This window comes from Rhipicephalus microplus, chromosome 5 (genome assembly GCF_043290135.1).
Source record: "Rhipicephalus microplus isolate Deutch F79 chromosome 5, USDA_Rmic, whole genome shotgun sequence".
Classification (NCBI taxonomy): domain Eukaryota; kingdom Metazoa; phylum Arthropoda; class Arachnida; order Ixodida; family Ixodidae; genus Rhipicephalus; species Rhipicephalus microplus.
In genome coordinates, this window is record NC_134704.1 from 77,620,857 (window position 1) to 77,642,501 (window position 21,645).

The 21,645-nt window shown below is 46.9% G+C and overlaps 1 protein-coding gene across 1 annotated transcript; it reads left to right on the forward strand.

Annotated features, from left to right (window-relative positions):
• Window positions 1–483: 483 nt before the first annotated feature.
• On the forward strand, window positions 484–21,345 carry LOC119173808 (metabotropic glutamate receptor 1). Its single transcript, XM_037424592.2, has 7 exons — window positions 484–1,298; window positions 4,527–4,776; window positions 8,984–9,219; window positions 12,070–12,310; window positions 14,117–14,306; window positions 15,405–15,531; window positions 20,277–21,345. The coding sequence occupies exons 1-7, from the start codon at window positions 626–628 to the stop codon at window positions 21,209–21,211; spliced, it is 2,652 nt and encodes an 883-aa protein (XP_037280489.2). The 5' UTR covers window positions 484–625; the 3' UTR covers window positions 21,212–21,345.
• Window positions 21,346–21,645: the final 300 nt, after the last annotated feature.

A 21,645-nucleotide genomic window follows, 5' to 3' on the forward strand; every position in this document is an offset into this window, starting at 1 on the left:
ACAATTTGGAGTACGTGGAACTGCTCTTTCAGGAAGGCTGCATTTTGCGTCGTGGTGAGTGCAAAACGCCAAAGTTACTTTCTCGCAGTCTTCGCTGGGACACTGCCGAAAAGAGCAAAACCAGAAGGCCGCTGAGTACTTTAAAACTCGGTGCTGTGTTCGATGTGACGACTGTGCATACAAGGCATGTGACCCCTTAAGTGAACAGTGCAAAGACGTTGTAGACACGCAGTTCTAGTACAGAACGCTTCATACGGGTGGCATAGTCATCTTGCCCGCACTATATATGACATGTTCATTCTCTATATCTGTTGAATTCACCCGATTTAGACTGCATACCGCGTCTCATGTTGACAACACTCCGGAGCCAAGGCAAGAATCGTGTTACAGTAGCCGTGGCCCGTTCACATAACTAGCAACAATGTGTCGGCTACCACAGATAGGTCCACGAGGTACCATCTCACCAATTACACTGCAGTATGGTCATTTCTACGAGAGGATGCCTATTTGTGTCATGAAATCAGGACGCAGAAAGGCTTAGGCGGGAAACTTGCAAACAACACGTTTACGGACACTTGAAGTGTGCCCATATGAGGCCCGCTCACGGGGAGCAAAGGCTGTCGTGATGAGCCACTTGAATACCCTCGTGCCGTTGCTTAACATAGTGCTCTTCGCCACGCGTTGCTTATCGGTCACCTATTACTACAAGTCAAACGAACCTGAAGACTTTCTTATCGGTGCACTGTTCCCGGTGCATCGACCTCCCTACACGCGCCAGAATGTGACAAGGCTCTGCGGAGAAACGTGGGAACGACCTGGCATCCAGAGAGTGGAGGCGGCACTCCAGGCCGTCGACGAGATCAACAGCCGAGACGACGTGCTACCCCACTCGAAGCTGGGCATACAGATCCGAGATTCGTGCTGGTTCTCGCCCATAGCGCTTGAGCAGGCATCTCACTACATCCCGCTGTCGGCCTGGATGGGGTCCGAGTACCAGGAAGAGCCGTACCCGTACCGGCGCCGGAGCACAGAGGAGTGCGAAGAAGAAGAGTCTCGCAAGAATCTAGTGGCCGTCCTCGGCCCTCTGCCGGCAGCTGGCGCTTCGGAAGTCAACAGCCTGCTCAGTCTCTTCCGCATTCCCGAAATCGGCTACTCGACGACGGGACAGGAGCTGGGACTTCGGAGCAGGCTAGGCTTCTACGTCAGTCTGGTGCCCATGGAACAAGCCCAGGCCAGGGCCATGGTGGACCTTGTGGGCTTCTTCAATTGGACCTATGTGTCTGTCGTCTACACGGAAGGTGAGGTAGAGGTTTCAATTGCGTGTATACTGCAATCACTTGTAACAGCGGTCCAGGAAAGGATGTTGCTTGAGACAAGGTTTAAGTAATGATAAGAAGGCTTGACTTTTACATGGTAGCAACTGCTTCCCATAGCCGTATTATTGTACGTGCCGCTCACAGTTCAAAATAATGAATAGACCTCTCTATGAGGGCAAGCTTGTAATCTTCACCCCTCTTTGAGGGTTCGGGAGATAGATACGAGTACGTAAGCGTTGCTATGAAAAGCAGTGAAGTTACCTTAAAATTACAAGTCTACGGGAGATAGATACGAGTACGTAAGCGTTGCTATGAAAAGCCGTCAAGTTACCTTAAGATTACAAGTCTACCTGCCGTCGAATACTGGCTCCGGCGAAATTCCTTGTTGGAACACTGTTTATTTGAAGCCTTGATTCCAAGCATTTATTCCACTAACTACGATATATTCTCAGTCACATTCGGCCGAAGTGCAGACATTCGGGCGAGTTCGTACGATTTAATTCTCCCGAGCTGGTAGCGGATTACCAACAGAGACAAAGAAAGAATATGCCGCAACAAACGCATCGCTTGACTTCAAGTGTTTGTATTCTGTTCGCACTGATCCTGGTCTGTTAATATTGCATCTGGCATCACGCTACGTATTCATAAAGTCAACTTCTGACAGTAAAAGCAGCAGTCCGAGCAGTGTGTTAGTGAATTGCGGCTCTAAATGAAATGCGACACATATTCCTCTTTTAAGGATGCTTCTATCGCTCTTGAGAACTGGGCAGCATGCGTTATATTCAAGAAAAAGAATTGCTTATTGTTTCGTCGCATGATGAAGTAGCGTTGTGATTAGTCTTCATGATTTTCTACAGTGTCATTTATTCGTCTTTTTTTTTTACGACAAGAACACCTTGTCTTGCCTTCTTGCACATTGGTTGCCTTTCGGTCTGCGCACTGAATTTTCCCGTGAATATTTTCGCCTCTTATTAGATAATAATTAAGCCAGTAGTGGGTTTAGGCGACACCGCATGTGAGCTCTTTCTTGTGCAGAACTCTCCTAGGCTACAAGATGAGACAAGAGCCGGTATTATATATAAATAAAACAGTAATCGGCCGATGAACAAATGAAAGATTGCAAGAACGTTAAAATGTGATGCGATATAATTTCACATTAGCATGTTAAATACTACTTGAGCAGTAACACTAATCAAACAGGAACGTCTTGCGTGATTAATAACACTAATCACGCAAGCCACCTTAAAAATACATAGAAGAACAAAATCATGAAGACGGCTCACGGGCAGACACGTAAAAAATGCACACAACACATGGGAACGACAATATCACATGAAACGTGGAAACCTTACATAGCGTAATTAAAGCTGTAATAAGTACTCCACAACATTAAATATTACTCAGGAAACATCTCTATCACTCTTACTCCGGTCCCAGTTAACGTGCTAGTTATAGCCGGAAAAACTAAATAAAAAAAGTCTGATGACGGGGCTATATCCAGCACATTAGCACGTAATTAAGAATGATAGCACTGTTAGCGTTCGTCTTTGTAACGCATTCGTTGTTGATGACTGACATGCCTCTAGCTTAATCAACAATTGTCCTTACCACCGGCCTACAAAGCCGTTCATTGCCGCAGACGCTTTCGCGTGTAAAGGCGTTTCACGGTGCTTGCTTCAGACCGACTAGGCCCAAACCTAACCTAACCTAACCTAACCTAACCTAACCTAACCTAACCAAGCCCGTACCACGACACAGGGCCGTCATGCGTTTCGAAATGGCGCGCAACTGCGGGTGACTCATCCCTTGACAGCTTGCCCCTCTGTCGTGTCTCATATTTTCCGCTGTCCTGTCGACATTCTTTAAAAATGACAGCTTCGGAGTTCAGACTGAACGCCTCTATTTTGAACTATTGCGCGTTGCCGTTACCTGACTTACGATTGTTGCTTCCAGTAGCTGAAGCTTAAGGACGTTCAATGATCGTTTGTTCGTTTGTTTCTTTAAGTACAGTACCCAGTGGTGCATTGCCGGAACTGTAGCGTGACACAAGTAGCCAGCAGCGCCGTTAACAACATCTGAAGACATCTTCTTCAGCAACATGTTAGCAAAAACAAAGAGGTGCTTATCGAGAGTCACGGAGGGTCACTACTGCTTATACCGGCTGCCTGCCCTGCAATGCGTTAGCGAGGCGAAGGTCCAGGTATAGTGACTTCCGGATGTTGTGACCTTGTTACTGGAAGAATTCTTGTGTTGGTATTAATTACGTTATTTCGTGTCGGAGTAAATAGGATAGGTGTATAAAAGTTTCGCTCACATAGTCATTTACAGAAATAGAGATTCACAGACAAAACCATTCCTTACAAGGACACAGAGATTTATTTGTTATGCTGAATCAATCCTTGCCCTAGTGAGCTTGTTCCGCATTTCACTAGGCTCAATGTAGTTTTTTTCTCGACACCAGCAGCAGGATAAATAGCGTTGGGTATTCCTTCCTGTTAAGCTAGTTCAGCTCCACGCCATAGGTGGCGCCACAAATCATGATACTCTAAGGTTATGATACTCTAGCTTACGCCATCCTTAACATGGTAATCACGCAAATTTTGATTTATATGTGGGGTGTGACGTCCCGAACCCACCATATGATTATGAGAGACGCCGTAGTGGAGGGCTTCAGAAATTTCGATCACGTGGCGTTCTTTAACGTGCACCCAAATCTGAGCACACGGGTTTCGCCTCCATCGAAAATGCAGCCGCCGCCGCCGCCGGAATTCGATTCCGAGACCGGCTGGTCAGCAGCTGAGCACCTTAGTTACATAGAGACCACCGCGGCGAAGCCACGCAGAACTTGAGTTTGCAGACATGTTCAGTATGGTCCACTGTTAAAGGGAACACTCGACTGCACACCATCAATATTCCTGGCCCTCTAAGAGCACGTGGTTTGGGAAACAACCTTCATGCAAGTCAATATTCTGTCAAGAGGAGTCGGAACTTTCAGCCACCAGTATTCTTATGCATATCTAAGCCGCTATGATTCCGTAAGATAGCGAAATCTAAACATGCTGCTCACGCAGGTGTTCCCTTTAACAGTGTACCCGTCTGTACACCATGAAGTCGGGCCCGATAAAACTGGCCATTGCACCGTAACAGCAAACGTCGAGGAACGCTGTCTTTCAACCGCGTTTTCACGCCACCAAACGCTCCTGGCCGCAGGCGACAGTGGCAGCCAGGCCAGCATGGAGGAGTTCGCGGAGCGCGCAGTGCGCCGGAACGTGTGCGTGTCGCAGTGGCTGGGCGTCCCGGCCAGCGGCACGGCCGAGGACTACCTGAACACCGTGCACAACCTGAACAGGACAAGGCGAGCGCGCGTGGTGGTCTGCTTCTGCACGTCGGTCACCGTGCGGGGACTCCTCACCGCCATACGCGATGCCAACGCCACGGGCGACTTCAACATAGTGGCCAGGTGAGTTGCGGCGACCACAGTTGGTGGTTCATTGATCGATGGATTGGAAGAAATAAAGTTACGCCCAGATACGGGACACGGGATTAAAAAAGTGGACGGAACTATACGCTGGTCGTCCCGTCCACTTCTTTCTGGTTGTGTCCTATATCCATCGGTGCAGTTTTGCAGTTTTGTTCTCTGTCTTTCAACTAGGCCTAACAGTACGCTCTGTTATTTATTTATTTATTTATTTATTTATTTATTTATTTATTTATTTATTTAATCGTGACAGTTATCTTTCCCATAGCCCCCCCCCTCCCTCCACGTACCGAATTGATAGTTCCGTCTATTGCCTGCGCATGCACAGATAATTCTTCGTACCACTTTTCACAATAGCAGTTCTTAGCTTTTGTAGCGTCCTGACTTCCTTCTTGTGTCCGTGTTTGCACGCCCCACCTTTTAATACGAGTACTCACCAATTATCTCCGCTCTCAGTTATTAAAAGCCACCAGGAATTATTTCCTTATTTCCATGGCTTCGTGTATAAGACCCCCTCATTCTGAGACTGCCCAATACATCCAACCACTCACCGCTCGCAGAACACGACACCGGCATGCCGACTCTCTAACGCCCTTCAATGCTAGAACTAACATTTTCAAATTCTCCTTTTTCCCGCGCACTGTAACCGAATGGAATCAATTACCAGCATTATTCATAAATAGCATAGACTCAATTGAACATATTGTATCTTGACCTGTATTGTTAAAGTGTTAAATGTTCTTTCTTATTCATTGTTTGAGTTATGTCCTTATTCTTCGCGCTTTTCATGTTCTTGATCTTCTGTTGTCCTTATTACGAGCTTTGTAAATACGTCCCTCCTGCTTGGGCCCTTCACTGGGCCTGCAGTATTATGTAAATAAATAATAAATAGAACAAACGTTCACTCAACATGGACGTGTGTATTTTCTCTTTCTGTCCTCTCGCTCACCTTTGCTATGTGTAAGCTAACAAGTCTCTCCCTCATTTTTTCCTTGAATGTCTTCTGCGGGTCCACTATTTTTTGTCCTGAGTAATACACCTGCCATATTCGATTCTGTCGACATCATACCCCCACATGAGCAAGCATTTTTTGAAAGCTCCTTCTGATCAAATATGTGAATGTCAAGGGCCAAAGACCGGGGGCGTTTGTTGAAGAGATATTTTCGATGCGCATTCTCATTTTCTTCTTTCTTTCAATCCTTGTTTCACTTGTTTGTTCTATTATTTTTTTTCTTATGTTGTTTCGACGGCTACGCGGTAACGCTCCGTGCTTAGGACGACGCAGCGGTGGATGCAGCCGATTCCGGTAATGTGATGATTCGGGAAGACATGGCGCTTCAGAGCTCGCAAGCTATAAAAATATGTAAAATTACTATGAGAGGCCACATGAAAACAACCGAGTTCCGTTGAAAAAACTTAGGAAAGGCGCAAAAGAAAAAAAACAGCCTCACTGCCGTTTGACTGCATGAAATGTAGATAACAGTACCTATATAGCCTATACGTGCGAGAAAAGTTGAAATTGGCGTTCCGTACACATGTTTCCGGCAAATGCACACAACCTAAAGCAAAGCAATTCCACGTGCCACGTGTTCCAATAATAACACAATATCCCTCTAGCTGTCAGACAATTTATCATAGAACCAGGAAACTTCTAGTAAAGCCGGGTATATAGGTGCCAAACCTCAATTAAGAGCGGAGATAGGCAGGCTTCTTTGTTTCTTTTCTGGTTTCTCTTTCTTTTCTCCAATCTTTCTATTGTTTCACATTTTTTCAATATTTCTACTTTTTTCCTCTTTACTGCAGGCCATCGACTGCATTATGATTCTGCCCCTTGAGACTAAGCAGTGGTTATATATAAGCTGCCCTTTGATGGTTAAAGAGGTGAAGATACCATTGCAGAAAATTAGCACTATTGCCCATTTTGGGCGTTCTATAAAGCAGTATTACTAAATAAAGTGGCAAGCAGTTCTATTACATGCATTATTCGCCGCCAAAAAGCCCCCGTTCGAACCTCGCGCTGACGTGCTATGCACTGAAGACGAGGCAAAGACAGGATTTGTAGTACTTTCTGGTATTAGGATAGAAACGTTATTTTTTTCCTCCCATAAAACATCTATTCTTCTGACGGTTTCTGTGTGTCTTATTGCCACAACATAATATGCAACATTACGTAAGCTATATTTTTATTTGAACCGCTACTATGTGAAACTTAGGCAGCAATGTGAGCCAAAATGCTGTTTTGCCAACTTTGTCACAATATTTTGTCAAAAGTTTTGCTTCATTCCCTTCTAAAGCCTTTTATTCATTTAATATAGAAACATTTAAACAGAAAATGTAAATATATTACCAGCGAAAAAATTGGCACTTTTTTGTCAAAAGTGCTACACATGCAGCGTATTACAATTTTTTGTCAACAACAACAACAACAACAACAACAACAACAACAACAACAACAACAACAACAATAATAATAATAATAATAATAATAATAATAATATAATAATAATAATAATAATAATAATAATAATAATAATAATAATAATAATAATAATAATAATAATAATAATGTATGGGGTTTAACGTCCCAAAACCATCGTATGATTATGAGAGACGTGGTAGGGGAGGGCTAGGCTCTAGAAATTTCGACCACCTGGGGTTCTTTAACGTGCATGCAAGTCTGAACACACAGGCCTACAGCATTTTCACCTCCATTGAACATGCAGCCGCCGTAGCCGGGATTCAGTACTGTGATTTCCGGGTTAGCAGCATAGTGCCTTAGCCCCACTAGATCACCACGGCGATCAATTTTTCGCCAAGATATCAAAGAGAGTTCAAATTTAAATGAATATACTACCATAGTCATAAACAAGTAGCACCTTTAGTATAGGGAGAAATTATTTCGTTGTATTTGCTCGAATCAATAATATTACATAAATTATTTTGCTTGACTCACTTTCACTTGGGTTCCCAGAGTTTTGAAGTGCCCTCTAAGCAACATAATTTTTTGCGAATCATAAGAACTGAGATCGTCAAAACAAAGGTCTCCGAGATCGAAAGACGTGTGAATAATACCATACCATAGAGTTTCCTAAATATACGCTAGAAAGAACTTTGGCGCTAGGATCTATGGGAGCGGCAACGCACGGCGCTTCATCGAGCATGGGAATGATGGGTAGTACACGGATTTGTCTCATCTTCGTACTTCTGGCTCCGTTTGGGTTCTCGTGGCAAAAATCAGCAAATGTCAAGCAGTTGCGCTTCACCACCTTAATATTTTAGGCTTGCCATTTCAAATTCGTTAGTGATGTTCAAAAAGGTTTGTTCTTTCCTTCGAAACAAAGCCGAAACGAAGCAATAAACGAGGCCACAAGTGCGATTCACCGCTCGCTAGTAGAGATAACAGGCAAATCCGTGTACTATCCATCATTCCCCTGGACGATCGCTGGGCCAGAGTCCCTTCAAGATAATTTTAGGAAACTTTATGGTTACAAGCACTTTGCAGACTTTCTGCAGGATGGGTGTACCAACTGCATACTTGGAGTTGACAGGGAGGGACAGAAAGTTTGTCACTTGTATTCATATATTGCGCATTCCGGGTGACTAATGGCCAGTAGAATTTCTGGGGATAGGCTCCAAGTTTTTTTTTTCTTTTGTAAGGGTAGTCATATATAGTAAAGCATAGCAAGAGGTGGAGAAAACAGTTATATGAGGCTAAGAACTTAGCCAATCCAGGCCTAGCTAGGTTGTACCAGCTTTGCCGGGACCCAGCCTTGCCCAACATAGTAAAAAATTTCTGGACATACTGTGATTCAGCACGGCCTCTAGAATCGGAGTAATTCCGAGCTTTGCTCACCGCACCTCCTTCTGGATGGCCTTGGTGATGGGCCCTCTTTTGACCAAGCGAAATTGTCATGTGATCACCCGGGTCTATCTTTCACGTCATGGCGTGTCGCCACGTTATGTGAGGTAATAGTGAGGTCCCAAATTATGGTGACTTGTCACGTAACAATTACGCCATATTGTGGCGCCATCACGTGATGGCGATTTTTCGCATCAGCGGTGCAGTCACCGACACAGCGGGACTGAGGCTGACGGTTAATTATCGCGTTGGATGAGACATTTAGGGCTTTCGCCTTGACACACATCGATCAGTTAGAAACAGCAGCACACGTCTCTCTCCTTTGTGCAGTGACGCCTGGACGACGGACGCCCAGCTGCTTGCCGGCTTGGAAGCCGAAGCGCTGGGAACCCTGGCGCTGCGTGTGCACGTTAAGCCGGACCCAGACTTCGAGGTGTACTACACCCAACTCAACCCAGCCGTTAACACGAGAAACCCGTGGTTCGCCGAGTTTTGGGAGACCAACTTCAACTGCAGCCTCCGCGAAAGGCCCGACTGCAAGAGCAACTGCAAGCGCAGGTGCAAAGGTGCGCTGGCTTTTGAGATTCGCGCCGTGAGAAGTATAACCCTTTTAATGCAAAGTCTGCATCTTGCGACCTTACCTCACGCCACATGGCCTAAAATTAATAACGAACGTGTACCTCGAGTGTGCTGGGAAGGTTGGGGAATCTTGTGGATAATGATGACCGATTGTGAAAACTTAATTAGTAAAAATTATTGTGAAAATGTCTAACGACCCAGACGACCAAGTCCGCGGCTCCATTTTGGACGATTAGGTAATGGCTGCACATCGGTGCCTCCTGTTGTACAGGGACGTTAACGGCACTTAAGACAAATAGCCGTGAAATAAAAGAAGACAAGACAAGCGCTTATTTCATATCTCTGCACTTTCTCTTGCTGTTATAGTACTGCTAGAGAGAGCGAGAGAGAGTCCACCACGGTGGATAAGTGGATGTTGCACTCGGTTGCTGGCCCGAAGGTCCCATATTCGATCCCGGCCGTGGTGGTCGAATTCCGATGGAGGCGGAATGGTGGAGGCCCGTGCACTATGCGATGTCACTGCACGCTCAAGAACACCACATGATCGAAATTTCTGGAGCCCTCCTCTAGAACCCTCCTCTCATAACCCTCTGTAAGCGTCCCAACGGAAGACGCTGGCTTCAAGGTTAACATGATTATAGGTGTCAAAAGGAAGTTAACCTGTAGAGCAGTGTTGTATCCCTGTCAAAATCATAGTGAGAGAAACCAAGCGATTTTCTTGAGCTCTGTGAACGAAAAATCAATTTGGAAAAAAAATATTAGTAGATTCGAAGACATGAACTGCATTGCTGTGCTGTGTGAAATAATTCGTAACAATACCTTCTATTCACCCTTAATAATACTCTGCAACACTTTTCCAAGTAACCACTGAATGGATCATTAAAGGAATTTATTGTCTCACGAATCGACCAACGAAAAAAGTTTTAAATTGTGTCAACTACGAACGGAGTTACTGACATGTGACACCCGCTGTAATTGCTTTCTTTCTTCTCATGTTCGGAGGATGGAGCCGTATTCTACTTTCTCTTTCGAAAGACAGTCGAGCATGTCCGTGACTTGGCATGCTCTCCGAAGGCGGGCCCATGGGTCGTTCGGCTCATGACGTCAGTATGGACATACTCATTGGTGTAAGCATTGTGTGGATGCGCCTTTGAGGGGAAAATGCCGCTGAATTTTGAAGTTGTATCCCACAATACAATTGCGAGAGGATTCGCTCGTTTGTGATCAGTACGTAATCAGCCATGCTGACAGATAAGTGGTTCAATTAGTTGACGAAGTCCCACCTCGCTATGAACTGGTTGCCTTTGACACACTGCCTTCGTAAGGACCTGTATTGGTTGCACTCAGTGGCGGGACAATTTCGCTTGTACCTTAAATTCATAATAAAGTCAAATATCTGATGATTTCTTACTTGAATTTCGCTGTAATCATCACAATTATTGTGAAATCTCGGTTACAGTTAACTAAACACTAACTTTGATTGGTCACGCAGTGTTTGAGTGGTATTTATTATTTTTGTAACAAAACTTAAAACGCGAGAGCCAGCACGAGATTGGCTGTAATGAATAAATATTAGGTTCAAAACACGAAAGAGAAACAAAACCGAAAGAAATCTCAAAAGACAATTTACTACCAGATTTTTATGATAGTTTAAAGAAGTCGCAGAAGTTTATCATCCAGTGCAAAAAAAAAAAGAAAAAGCTATTTCGAGTAATCGCGCCTCCGTGTGAACCAAACGGCAAATTTCTGGAAGCCTGAGCGATGACGAAGCTCTTGAGACCAAGTTTCTAGTGGCTTTGAAGCCTAGAATGGTGCGCTTTTGTATTTTCGCTTTAACCAGATCGCAGATCTTTCAGAGTAGAATGCAGTTACAAAGAATATCGGATATAACGGATTATACTTGTCGAAAAGTGCACATTCGGCTGAGCTTGTACTTGTACAGTCACAAGCAATAAGAAAGGGAACACTGAAATTACCTCCAAGAAACCATAGCGCCCAAAAGCAAGCGCAAAGGTGTTCACAACACCAACACTGCAAATGTAAAAACACCCTTTACTAATCCCTATTGCAGAATCGTACGTTCCAGCCCGTACCCTAGGGGGGGGGGGGGGGGGGACGCGCTAGTGCCTCCAACTCACCCCAAAATTTCGTTGGAAGGGGCTGCTTCAGCGAGATAATTTAGCCACAATAGGCAATTAATTCTTAAAGCCTTCATCAAGTGTCGCCACCAACCCTCACCCCCGAAAAAAGCGGCTGGCTACGAGCCTTACACAAGCAACAATTGCTGCTTAAACGCGAACTCATTGTTCTCTTTCACAGTGCTCACGGCTGTACACGTCGAGAAACAGCTTGGGTGGAAAATGAGGGTAAACGTTTGAGTAAAACACACACACACATTCCGTCCGTGTTTTTGTTTACAACATACAATAACGAACTAACTTATAGTTTCGATTCTATAGTATACGTCACTCTAACCAAATCCGGCTGTATCCGCACTCATGAAACCAAGATTAAACTTCGTGTGCTCATTCCGCTGTGCTAATAGGGTCTTCTAGAAAGTCACGGAAATGTAGATACGCAAATACGGTAAGGCAGTACGGTAGCTCTTCATCTTCCCAGTGACAATGCCTTGCTCGAACGACTGATTCCATATATATTCCTTGTTAACAATGCATAAGCTGAAAGGCCACACCCACAGTAATCTTTTAAAAAAAGTTTTTATGCTGTTGAGGTGCCTTCACGACGACCGGAAAAGTAGGAGTGGTACGGTAATTTGCGTGCCGTATTTCCGTAATTCGCGAAAAGACCCTAACATCTCCGTCCGTTACCCCACGCAGGCAACGAGTCCCTGGCGGACAACTTCCACCAGGATGAGATGGTGTCGGGTGTCAAGAGTGCCGTGTTCATGGTGGCGTACGCGCTGCACGACATGCTACTGGACCACTGCGGAAACAGTTCCCAGCCGGGCGACAACTGCACGCGACAGGTTCACGTGTCCGGAGAACAGTTCGTCGAGTACCTCAGAAACGTCAGCGGCGTCCACAAGGGCGACAGCGTCGAAATGTACTCCCACGCGTGGTGCGTGTATATTTATTTATTTATTTATTTATTTATTTATTCATTTATTCAATACTGCAGAATCTAGGTCCAAGCAGGGTGGTAATACACATGCAAAGAAAATAATTGCGAAACGAAACAATAAAGGGCGAAGAAGGTTGTTTGATAGGTTAGTTCTTTCATCACATGTATTAGTAAGACAGTTCCATTCACATATGGTTCTTGGAAAGTACGAATACTTCAGTAGGTCTGTGCGAGCAAAATATGGGATCAAGGCCTTTGGGTGGTGGTGTCGGGTGGGCCGGCTACTAAGGGGTGTCAAATACGGGGATGGGTCTAAAGCTATTTTTTTGTTCAAAAGTTGATCAAGGAATTCTAATCTAGCTTTTTGTCTTCGCATCTGCAGTAAGGGAATGTTGTTGGCTAGAATTAAGTCTGAGGGTGAGTCTAACTTGGAGTACTTGTTGAATATAAATCTAACACAATATATATACCCTCGCTCTAACGCCTTCGTACGCATTTTCAAGAAGTCCAACACGAAATAGGCGAAAAGGAAATAGGCGAAAAAAGCTAATTGCCGACACGGACTCCCCTGATCTATACAGCAGAAATTCACTGGAACTTTCTGTTGAAGTTTAAGTGACGCACTACCAATCGCGTGGCCTCGCCGAGTGTTCAATACTTTACAATGCAGCACCATGTGTTTCTAATTGGCGGTTTTCAACTGTCCTGGGAATCGTCACGCATTGTCATGCAATCCTAGAATTTCATCAAAACACTGCAACGGGTCTATTTTGTATAGAACCTGGTTCCTTCATTGTAACTAGCCTTTTTTCTTTATATGTTTTTTTCCCTATTTCCCATTCAATTACAGCAGGACGCCGTTCTGCCGCCAACAAACGGCGCCACGTACAGACGTCCCCAATTCCTGTGATAATCTTACAGATATGAAAAATGTGTAAACGCATATGCACAAACACACGCCAACGTAGGCAGTTGTGCCCTCGAAGAAGACAAGGACACCAGTCGAAGCGTCAGGTCACAGGACATACTGGTTTCGTGAATTGACTCTACAAGCTTGATTGATAAGTGTGGTTTAACGTCCCAAAACCACCATATGATTATGAGAGACGCCGTAGTGGAGGGCTCCGGAAATTTCGACCACCTGGGGTTCTTTAACGTGCACCCAAAGCTGAGCACACGGGCCTACAACATTTCCGCCTGACTCTACAAGCTTCCATCCTACCCTCAGCTTGTTACACTCTCACGCAGTTTGTAAGAACTAAGTGTTGCAACGCGTCGAGCCAACTGCACTTAAACAAAACCTGTGCTTCGTAGAGTCATGCGGAGAACTAGTGCGGAGAATCCAGCGGACGCGTGAGTGCAGTCACAAGATAAAAGCGGGCGTGATTGAATTGTGAAGCCTAATTATCCCATTATTGTCCGGCAGTTGCTCGCAGCATTTTTTTTTCCTCTTTCACTCGGACATATAATTCCACCTCAATGGTTGTCATGAACTTACAGCTGACTCTAATGCATTGTTGTAGTTGTAATGTGCGTGGGCATTGAATTCTGTCAGAACGGCTAGTGTTAGAGACTTCCTTAAAAAAAACGATTATCTGTTGCATGTACTAAAGCGAAAGATGTAAGGGAAGTTCTTTGCGCTGTTCAAGTGAACACAAAACCAATACATATATATCTATTTCCTCCCATTCTAATTGAACGCCCAGAACACCAAAACATTTCTGCTTGCGCCCTCTGCATCATACGCAACTGAACTGTCAGCAAAGTCACAGCGATCTTTAATTCTTTTTTGTCTACCCGCAGTTACGACGTCGTGAATTTCCAGGCGCTGGACGATGGGCAGTACGAGTTTGTGGACGTGGCCATGTGGTCGGACGAGGAGAGGATCTTCATGTACGCAGAACCCAAGTGGGGCGACAGTGACGAGGACGGAAACGACGACGAGGTTCCGGTGTCGCAATGCGGAAAGCCGTGCGCGCGGGGGTACATCAAGGTGCGAGGGTGGCGAGAAGTGAAGGCGAAGGAGTGATACCAGAAGTGTGGCAGCTTGGGCTAGTGGGTATAGCATGACGATAGTTATAGCGCGAGAACAAAACGACGACACAGAGACAAGAAGGACACGAAAGACATAGCGCTCCTGTCTTTCGTGTCCTTCTTGTCTCTGTGTCGTCGTTTTGTTCTCGCGCTATAACTATCGTTATGAGTGATACCAGTTTTAACTAATAATGGAGAAGTCCACGCTACCGCTCATAAATTTCGCAAATTCGGATGATCTCTACAGCGATTGGAGTTGTATGGCGAATTTCCGCCGTCGCCACCATGTATAGCTATTGTGGTAATCCTCAACAGAAGCGCAGCCGAGAGGGAGGGGGAGGGGGGTTCGAACCTCCTTTTTCCTGAAATATTGCTTGCGCACACAACGCACGCACGCACCTACATGAAGTATGGTTAATAATTAACCCCCCCCCCCCCTCCACCTGAAAAAAAACTGGCTACGACGCTGCTCCTCAATGTCCTATTTTGGAACATTCTTAGTGGCCTGAGCCCCCAGTGACGTTCTTTGCAATCTTCCAGAGCACCGGTGTCAGTTGTCCGAAAACCCTGACAACAATAATACGTTCATAAAAAGGAGTGGAACCAGCAGTAGGGTTGACAGGCAGGCTAGTTGGTACAAATTCATAATGGAATAATTTAAAGCGCAAACCAACGGGACACAAGCTTGTTTGCGCTTGTTTGTCTCTTCTCTTGTGTCCCGTTGGTTTGCGCTTCCAATCATTCCATTATGAGTGGAACCAGTTAAGCTGGCGGCTGTATACGATGTAGACATTGGAGTCTGTCATAACATAAAAAACTGTAGCACGTCATATAAGTAGTATGAATCAGGGCAAACAAATTATATTTCAGAAACCCATCGTATCGGGGCTCGTTGCTTCTGCAACTGATCGCATTTCAACCACGCTCTCATGACGTGGCTTTCGAAGCGCGAAGCAAGAACGCCGAAAACGTATATAAATGGATGTAGCCGGTACGAGTGTCACTCCCGCACTCCAGAGTTTCCCTGTAGAGTGAAACACAATATTTCACCTTTCAGGTGCCCGAAAGTAACACCAACCTCTGCTGCTGGAAATGCGTCCAGTGCGGCAGCAACCAGTACGTGCAGAGCGAGTACAGGTGCGGGAACTGCGAAGAAGGCACATGGCCCAACGCTACTCTCAACGGTCAGTGAGTGCGTCCGTAGACCTGCACAAAGTTCGGCATTGAAAAATCCGATAGACACCCATTGGTTATGCAGGTTTTGGACATACGAATGTCCGGTGTAGATCCCAGAAATCCGCCAGCTATACTACGGTTGTCCGTAGGACCCTTATGCGCTAGAAAACTGGCCATCTGTCAAACGTACTATCAGCGTCAAATGAAGCCCGAACAGCGGCAAACCTTCGCGATGGTATAGTGCGCGCCGCCCAGTCATCACGATTGACAGGCGCGCGCATCCTGTTCGGCAGCACTGCGCATATATACGTACCGGTCCGTGGTGATTGACAGCGTACATTATACCATCACGAAGGCTTGTCCCTGTTCGGGTTTCATTTGACGCTGATAGTACAGTCGGACACTCTGCAGGATGGACATGCAGTTAGCCCTTTTAATATGTGCACTGGTCTTACAATGTCCACCTTTATGAAATAGAACACGCAAGCGCGTGGCCTGCCCTCTGGCGCGCTTACCCATACAGCACCCTTAGCCGACAGATAGAGAAAGTGTGCCCACCTTTGGCAGCATCGTCCGTTGCGAGACCAGAGTGGAATCACAATCTAGCAGCGCTTCTTCAGCGTCCATGACTCACTGTTTATCTGGCTTTATCTGTCGGTTGATGGTTCTGTAAGCAGCCGCGGCGTAGCGCAGGCCACGTGTGCGCTCGCGTGTTCTCTATCATGAAAAAGGGCAGTGTGCGTAGGAATATCATTGAAATTAATTGATTGATATGTGGGGTTTAACGTCCCAAAACCACCATATGATTATGAGAGACGCCGTAGTGGAGGGCTCCGGAAATTTAGACCACCTGGGGTTCTTTAACGTGCACCCAAATATGAGCACACGGGCCTACAACATTTCCGCCTCCATCGGAAATGCAGCCGCCTCAGCCGGGATTCGAACCCGCGCCCTGCGGGTCAGCAGCCGAGTACCTTAGCCACTAGACCACCGCGGCGGGGCCATTGAAATTAACAGACGTTCATCGGATATGCATTGCTTCATGAGGCTTCACAACGGAGCTCTAGTGCTGGGGCCCCAAGCGGATAGCGTACGTGAGCCCTTGTGTTCCTATACGTATCATATGTAACGCGAAAGCATGCGCACGCAGGCAACTTGAAGTGTGCGGCACTAAAACTCTCGTAAAGCTTTCTTCCACGCCAAACGAGATTGGTCGGGGGTTCCACGTACACACTACGTCCGGGACATTCACGCGAGCCTCGACTTATTTCACATGACAAGAGCGAGCGATCTATTATAGCGCGCAAACAGGATTGCTCCTTTAAACACCTCGGTAAAAAGCCGTAGCCTCGGACTGGCCACACCGCGCCCGTTCCTTCACATTTTTTTTTCGGCATGGCACATATTGTGCAATATGACCATTCGCTCACCGCCCGCCTCCCCCCCCCCCCCCCTTTAGATCAAGGGGTTGCCTCCTCCCCCCCGAAAAAAAGAATTTTGTCTAAGCCCCGGCCTTAAATGCTTCTGTATAAGAGTTAACTTGCCTGGCTTTTCTAACAACGCTGCAGCTAAGATATCAAGCAAACAAGGAAGTGACAGATTGTACGGGGTAACTGCAAATGACTTTCAAAAACAAGATAAGTCTTCGCGTCAGATTTCATGAACTATGAATATCACATGGTGCCGTCCGGGCCCCGTAAAAGAAACTGCACTGTTAGCTGCATTGGCCGCAGGTGCGTTCTGGACCAGGCCCAATGTCTTGCACAAAGAGCAGTGAAGAGAAGCATACAATGAAAGGCACGTAAGCTACGTATGCTTCACAACAAGTAGGACAGATTACCAATTACAGATGCGACAAAATGGCATACAATTGGTCATTACTGCACTGACAGGCGAGGCGCCCACGGTAGAAGCGTTGCACTTTTTCTTTTTGTCAGCGACAGGCCGTCCAATTGCAAGCATGCTTGCCGCACGCACATGCCCACGCACGAGCTGTAACCCGCACAGATGATCCCAAATAGGGCGAGTCAGTAGGGAGCTTTAGAATAGCGCACCGCGAGCCCTTGCGGTGCAGTCGCTGCCACTGCGCATGCGTTATAACGCGAGCCGCCTTTCGCATTCGCGGCCCGCCCGCAAAAATCCGAAATAGCAGGTGGTGTGTGCGGCCCACAAACACTGCTGTAGAGGCTATGTGTAGTTTCTGTGCATTTGAGTTTGCGGGGCAGCTAAAGCCCCTAAATTGTTCACTGAGAGGGGCAAGCGTTATTCTAAATCTCGTGCGGTGTCCGCTTTGCCCGCAACGCCCGAAGCGCCTGCAAACGTTATTCTAAAACTCCCTAGTGTATGGCTTGCGACTCGCACCGGCGTGTGCTCCATAGTTTCGCTTTCGACCAAGATTCAACCAATTCAACTGCCAGCAAACAACTGTCATATTGTAAATATGAAAGTTGTAAACTGTGTGTTTTAAATGAAGTTCGAAAACATCCCAGTAGAAATGACGAAAAGTCAGGGGCACTGTGCACAATCCATTTCACTTACCGAAAGAGGTGCGTTATCCCGAACGTGCGGCGCGTTCACTGCTTCTTATCGGCAACTTCATAGTACACTGTATCGGCAACGAAGCAGACGCGGCCGTTGATGAAACGAACTGCCGGTGAAACGCACAGTAGAACTCTTTTCACCAAACACTAATAGATAACATGCGGAAAGCAGCATGCCGATCGATCCACCGCACGCCATTGCAGGGGAAGGACAACTTTCAACGGCCCCGCCACGATGGTCTAGTGGCTAAGACACTCGGCTGCTGACCCGCAGGTTGCGGGATCGAATCCCGGCTGCGGCGGCTGCATTTCCGATGGAGGCGGAAATGCTGTAGGCCCGTGTGCTCAGATTTGGGATCCTACGATAAAGAACCCCAGGTGGTCGAAATTTCCGGAGCCCTTCAATACGGCGTCTCATAATCATATGGTGGTTTTGGGACGTTAAGCCCCACATATCAATCAATCAAAACAAGTTCCAACGTCAGTCTCGTCGCCGCGTACCGCCGATGCCTGCTGGCGTGCGCGGCACCTGTGTTTTGCTCACGTGTCGCATCCGTATTCAATCGCAGCTGCGCGGGCGCGTAGCTGAACGGATCGTTTAGAAAGCCTCGGCTCCCTTGGCTTGAAAAAAAATATGCCAGGCCCATGTGCAGTCGTCAGCAAGCTTAACACGTACGCTCCACAGCGTGTCCTGGGACAGTATCATTGACGCTAGCGCCACGAAAGCTTGATTTCTGCTGCCGATATGTTCGCCACGCATCCCGACGTACTATACAAGCATTATCTCGGCAACAGAGCCCAGCGCTTCGCGGCTGGCAACAGTCAAAGTAGTACCGGAACGTTCGTGTTGAAGGACCTCTGACACCAAATTTGAAAACTCAAGATATTTGTGTTGTTTGATAGTCTTGCATGCGGGGTCACTTCCGATTGTTATTAGTGGCAAGCATAGCCTAGAAGATATTCTAATTTGTTTTTAAAGTAGGGTTGCGTGCTCTTCTGAGTATTCAGGTGCAATCGACATTTTTTGTGGTTTCGCGTAGATCGGGACTCCCCTTACGCCGTTGCATGGTCAACAGACTCAACACTTGCAGGGCGCGCACAATACCCCGACTGGCAACCGGGGAGGACTATTGTTCGTCACCCCTCTCCCTCTGTTCCGGCCACGTTATGAACTTGTTTGGCAGATCAGGCCATAAACTGTATGCAAATATATTTCAGGCATAAATCTTCCCTTTTCGAACATGTCTACTTTAGGATCTTAGACCAAGACGTCTGTAACCGTTTGTAGCCGTTTCGAATAGTTTTTAGATGCGAAGCATCTCATGGTCAAGCTCAATCTGGTGTGCGGCGTGACCACCCTTACTGCGCATGTGAGCCCCTCCCGCTTTCTCCTCTCCTACCCCACCCCTCTCGCCTCGCAACGCCGACGCAAGCAGCGTCTTCCAGCAAATTTTCTGGTTGAAAAAAAAAAAAAACGACTGCTCGTGCGGCACAACCGTCGTTCACTGGCCACCCCCAGAAAGCCCTGCGCACGACGTTTGCACGAGACGACCTACTTGCGCGGGTGTAAATAACTTTGCGTACGACATACTTCCCAATTGAAGAAGGCCGGTGTTCAAGTCAGATATTCACCGTTCAAAACAAGGCACCGCTTTCTGAAGTTACAATTTTCGTGAAACAGCGCAGCAGTGAACGAACAAAAAAGGAAGAGAACGACAAGAGCTCAACAATGTTCTCTCTCTCTTTTGTCCGTTATCCGCTACTGTGCTGTTTCTTGGAAATGGATTACCATCAAGCCTAGCCCTGCACCTTGGTCATACCCGAGTGTTTTATAAGCCTACTTACCACAATAACTCGCATCAACTTGAAGTTCCTATATGCCCTGTGGCGCAGATGATGCTAGTTAGCTAATATTTGTTAACGATGGTACATCCACTGACGTTCATCACAGCTAGCAATCTTCTAAGATGCGTAGTTATACTTACCACAGGAAACCTAAGACCATGGTGCATGATTCATATTCTCAGAGACCGATCAGCACCGAGACAGGTTGCTCAGACTTCTGATGTACATTAACAGCTGAACTACCATTACGAAGTGCCATTATTTGTAGTTGTGGTACCAGAATGTCATTAGCAAAGAAGCTAATTCGTTATGGAAACTGTTTTGAGATGCGAGCAGAAGTTAATCTATTTCTTGGTTTTATGCTTCAGGGTGCGACCCCATACAGCAGAAGTACCTGCAGTGGACTGAGTCAGCCGTCATTGTGGTCATGCTCGTATCGGCTCTGGCCTTGGCTACGGCGGCCTGCGTCAGTGCCATCTACGCCCGCTACATCAACACTCCCCTCATCAAGGCGTCGTCGCGAGAGCTCAGCTTCGTCATCCTGGTCGGCATCATCGTGAGCCAGGCGAGCACGTTCGCTATCCTGGCCAAGCCTTCACCGACGTCGTGCCTCATGGAGCGCCTGTTCCCTGTGCTCAGCATCGCGGCCGTGCATGCGGCCATCTTCACCAAGACAAACCGCATCGCGCGTATTCTGGCCGTCAGTGAGAAGAGAATATTTCAACGCAGGCTTCGCTTCATGAGCACCACCGCCCAGCTGACCACGACCGGGGTCCTCATCATGGGTCAAGTCATCATCACAGGGACCATGCTTGTCATTGAGAGGCCCGATACGATTCTCGTCTACCCGGCGAGCAACAGGGCGGTCCTGCTGTGCGACACGTCCGAGCTTTCCAGCTTCTTGCCGCTGGCCTACGACTTCGTCCTGATCGCCATGTGCACGGTGTACGCGGTCAAGACCAGGAACGTGCCTGAGAACTTCAACGAGGCCAAGATGATCGGGTTTGCGATGTACTCGACGGTCGTCATCTGGGTCGCCTACATCGCGGTGTACATCGGCAACGAGGACAACCGCGAGCTCGCACTGTGCCTTGCCATCAGCATCTCGTCCATCATCGTGCTAGCGCTGCTGTTCCTGCCACGCGTCTACATTGTGCTCTTTCACCCAGAGAAAAATCGGCGAAGTTCATTTCTCACCTTCAGGCAAGACACAATGGAGGCTAAGGTGAACACCGTCTCCAGTGCCCTGGCTTACGAGAACGGTGGCACCTACGTGCCGCGGTCGCACGACAGTGTTAGCTAGGACGAGTGTCGCGTGACGTCGCTTTGATCGCACAGCCAATGCAGCCTAAAACACACATGCCAGAAGATTATCAGCAAGAGGAACTGGTTTGACTGACACTTTTTCCATTAATCCCACGCACACGTTTCACTGCATTGAGGCATCAGCAACTCGAATGTAAACTCTGGTGCTAGTTTTATGCAGAGGGCACCAATGACACGTTTATGTCAAGCTATGCTCATATGCAGCTACTTTTCCACGTTAACTTGTCAAGATCGCTATTTGAATGCATGTTTTGCACAGACAACAAAAACAATGCAAATGCCCAGAGTAGTAATAACACCTGGAGGCTGAAGTTTGTTGCCACTGTTTGGATACAGTTACAGAGTGCCAAACATGTGGCATGTCCTACTAGGTCATCTCACTCAGACATTCGTGTGTTGATGGGCTGCATC

Excerpts from the sequence above, each read along its gene's own strand:
- LOC119173808 (XM_037424592.2), top strand. The coding sequence starts at position 626 with ATGAGCCACTTGAATACCCTCGTGCCGTTGCTTAACATAGTGCTCTTC. Across the intron at positions 4,777-8,983 it reads GACTTCAACATAGTGGCCAG|TGACGCCTGGACGACGGACG; the intron begins GTGAGTTGCGGC and ends TCCTTTGTGCAG. Across the intron at positions 14,307-15,404 it reads GCGCGCGGGGGTACATCAAG|GTGCCCGAAAGTAACACCAA; the intron begins GTGCGAGGGTGG and ends TTCACCTTTCAG.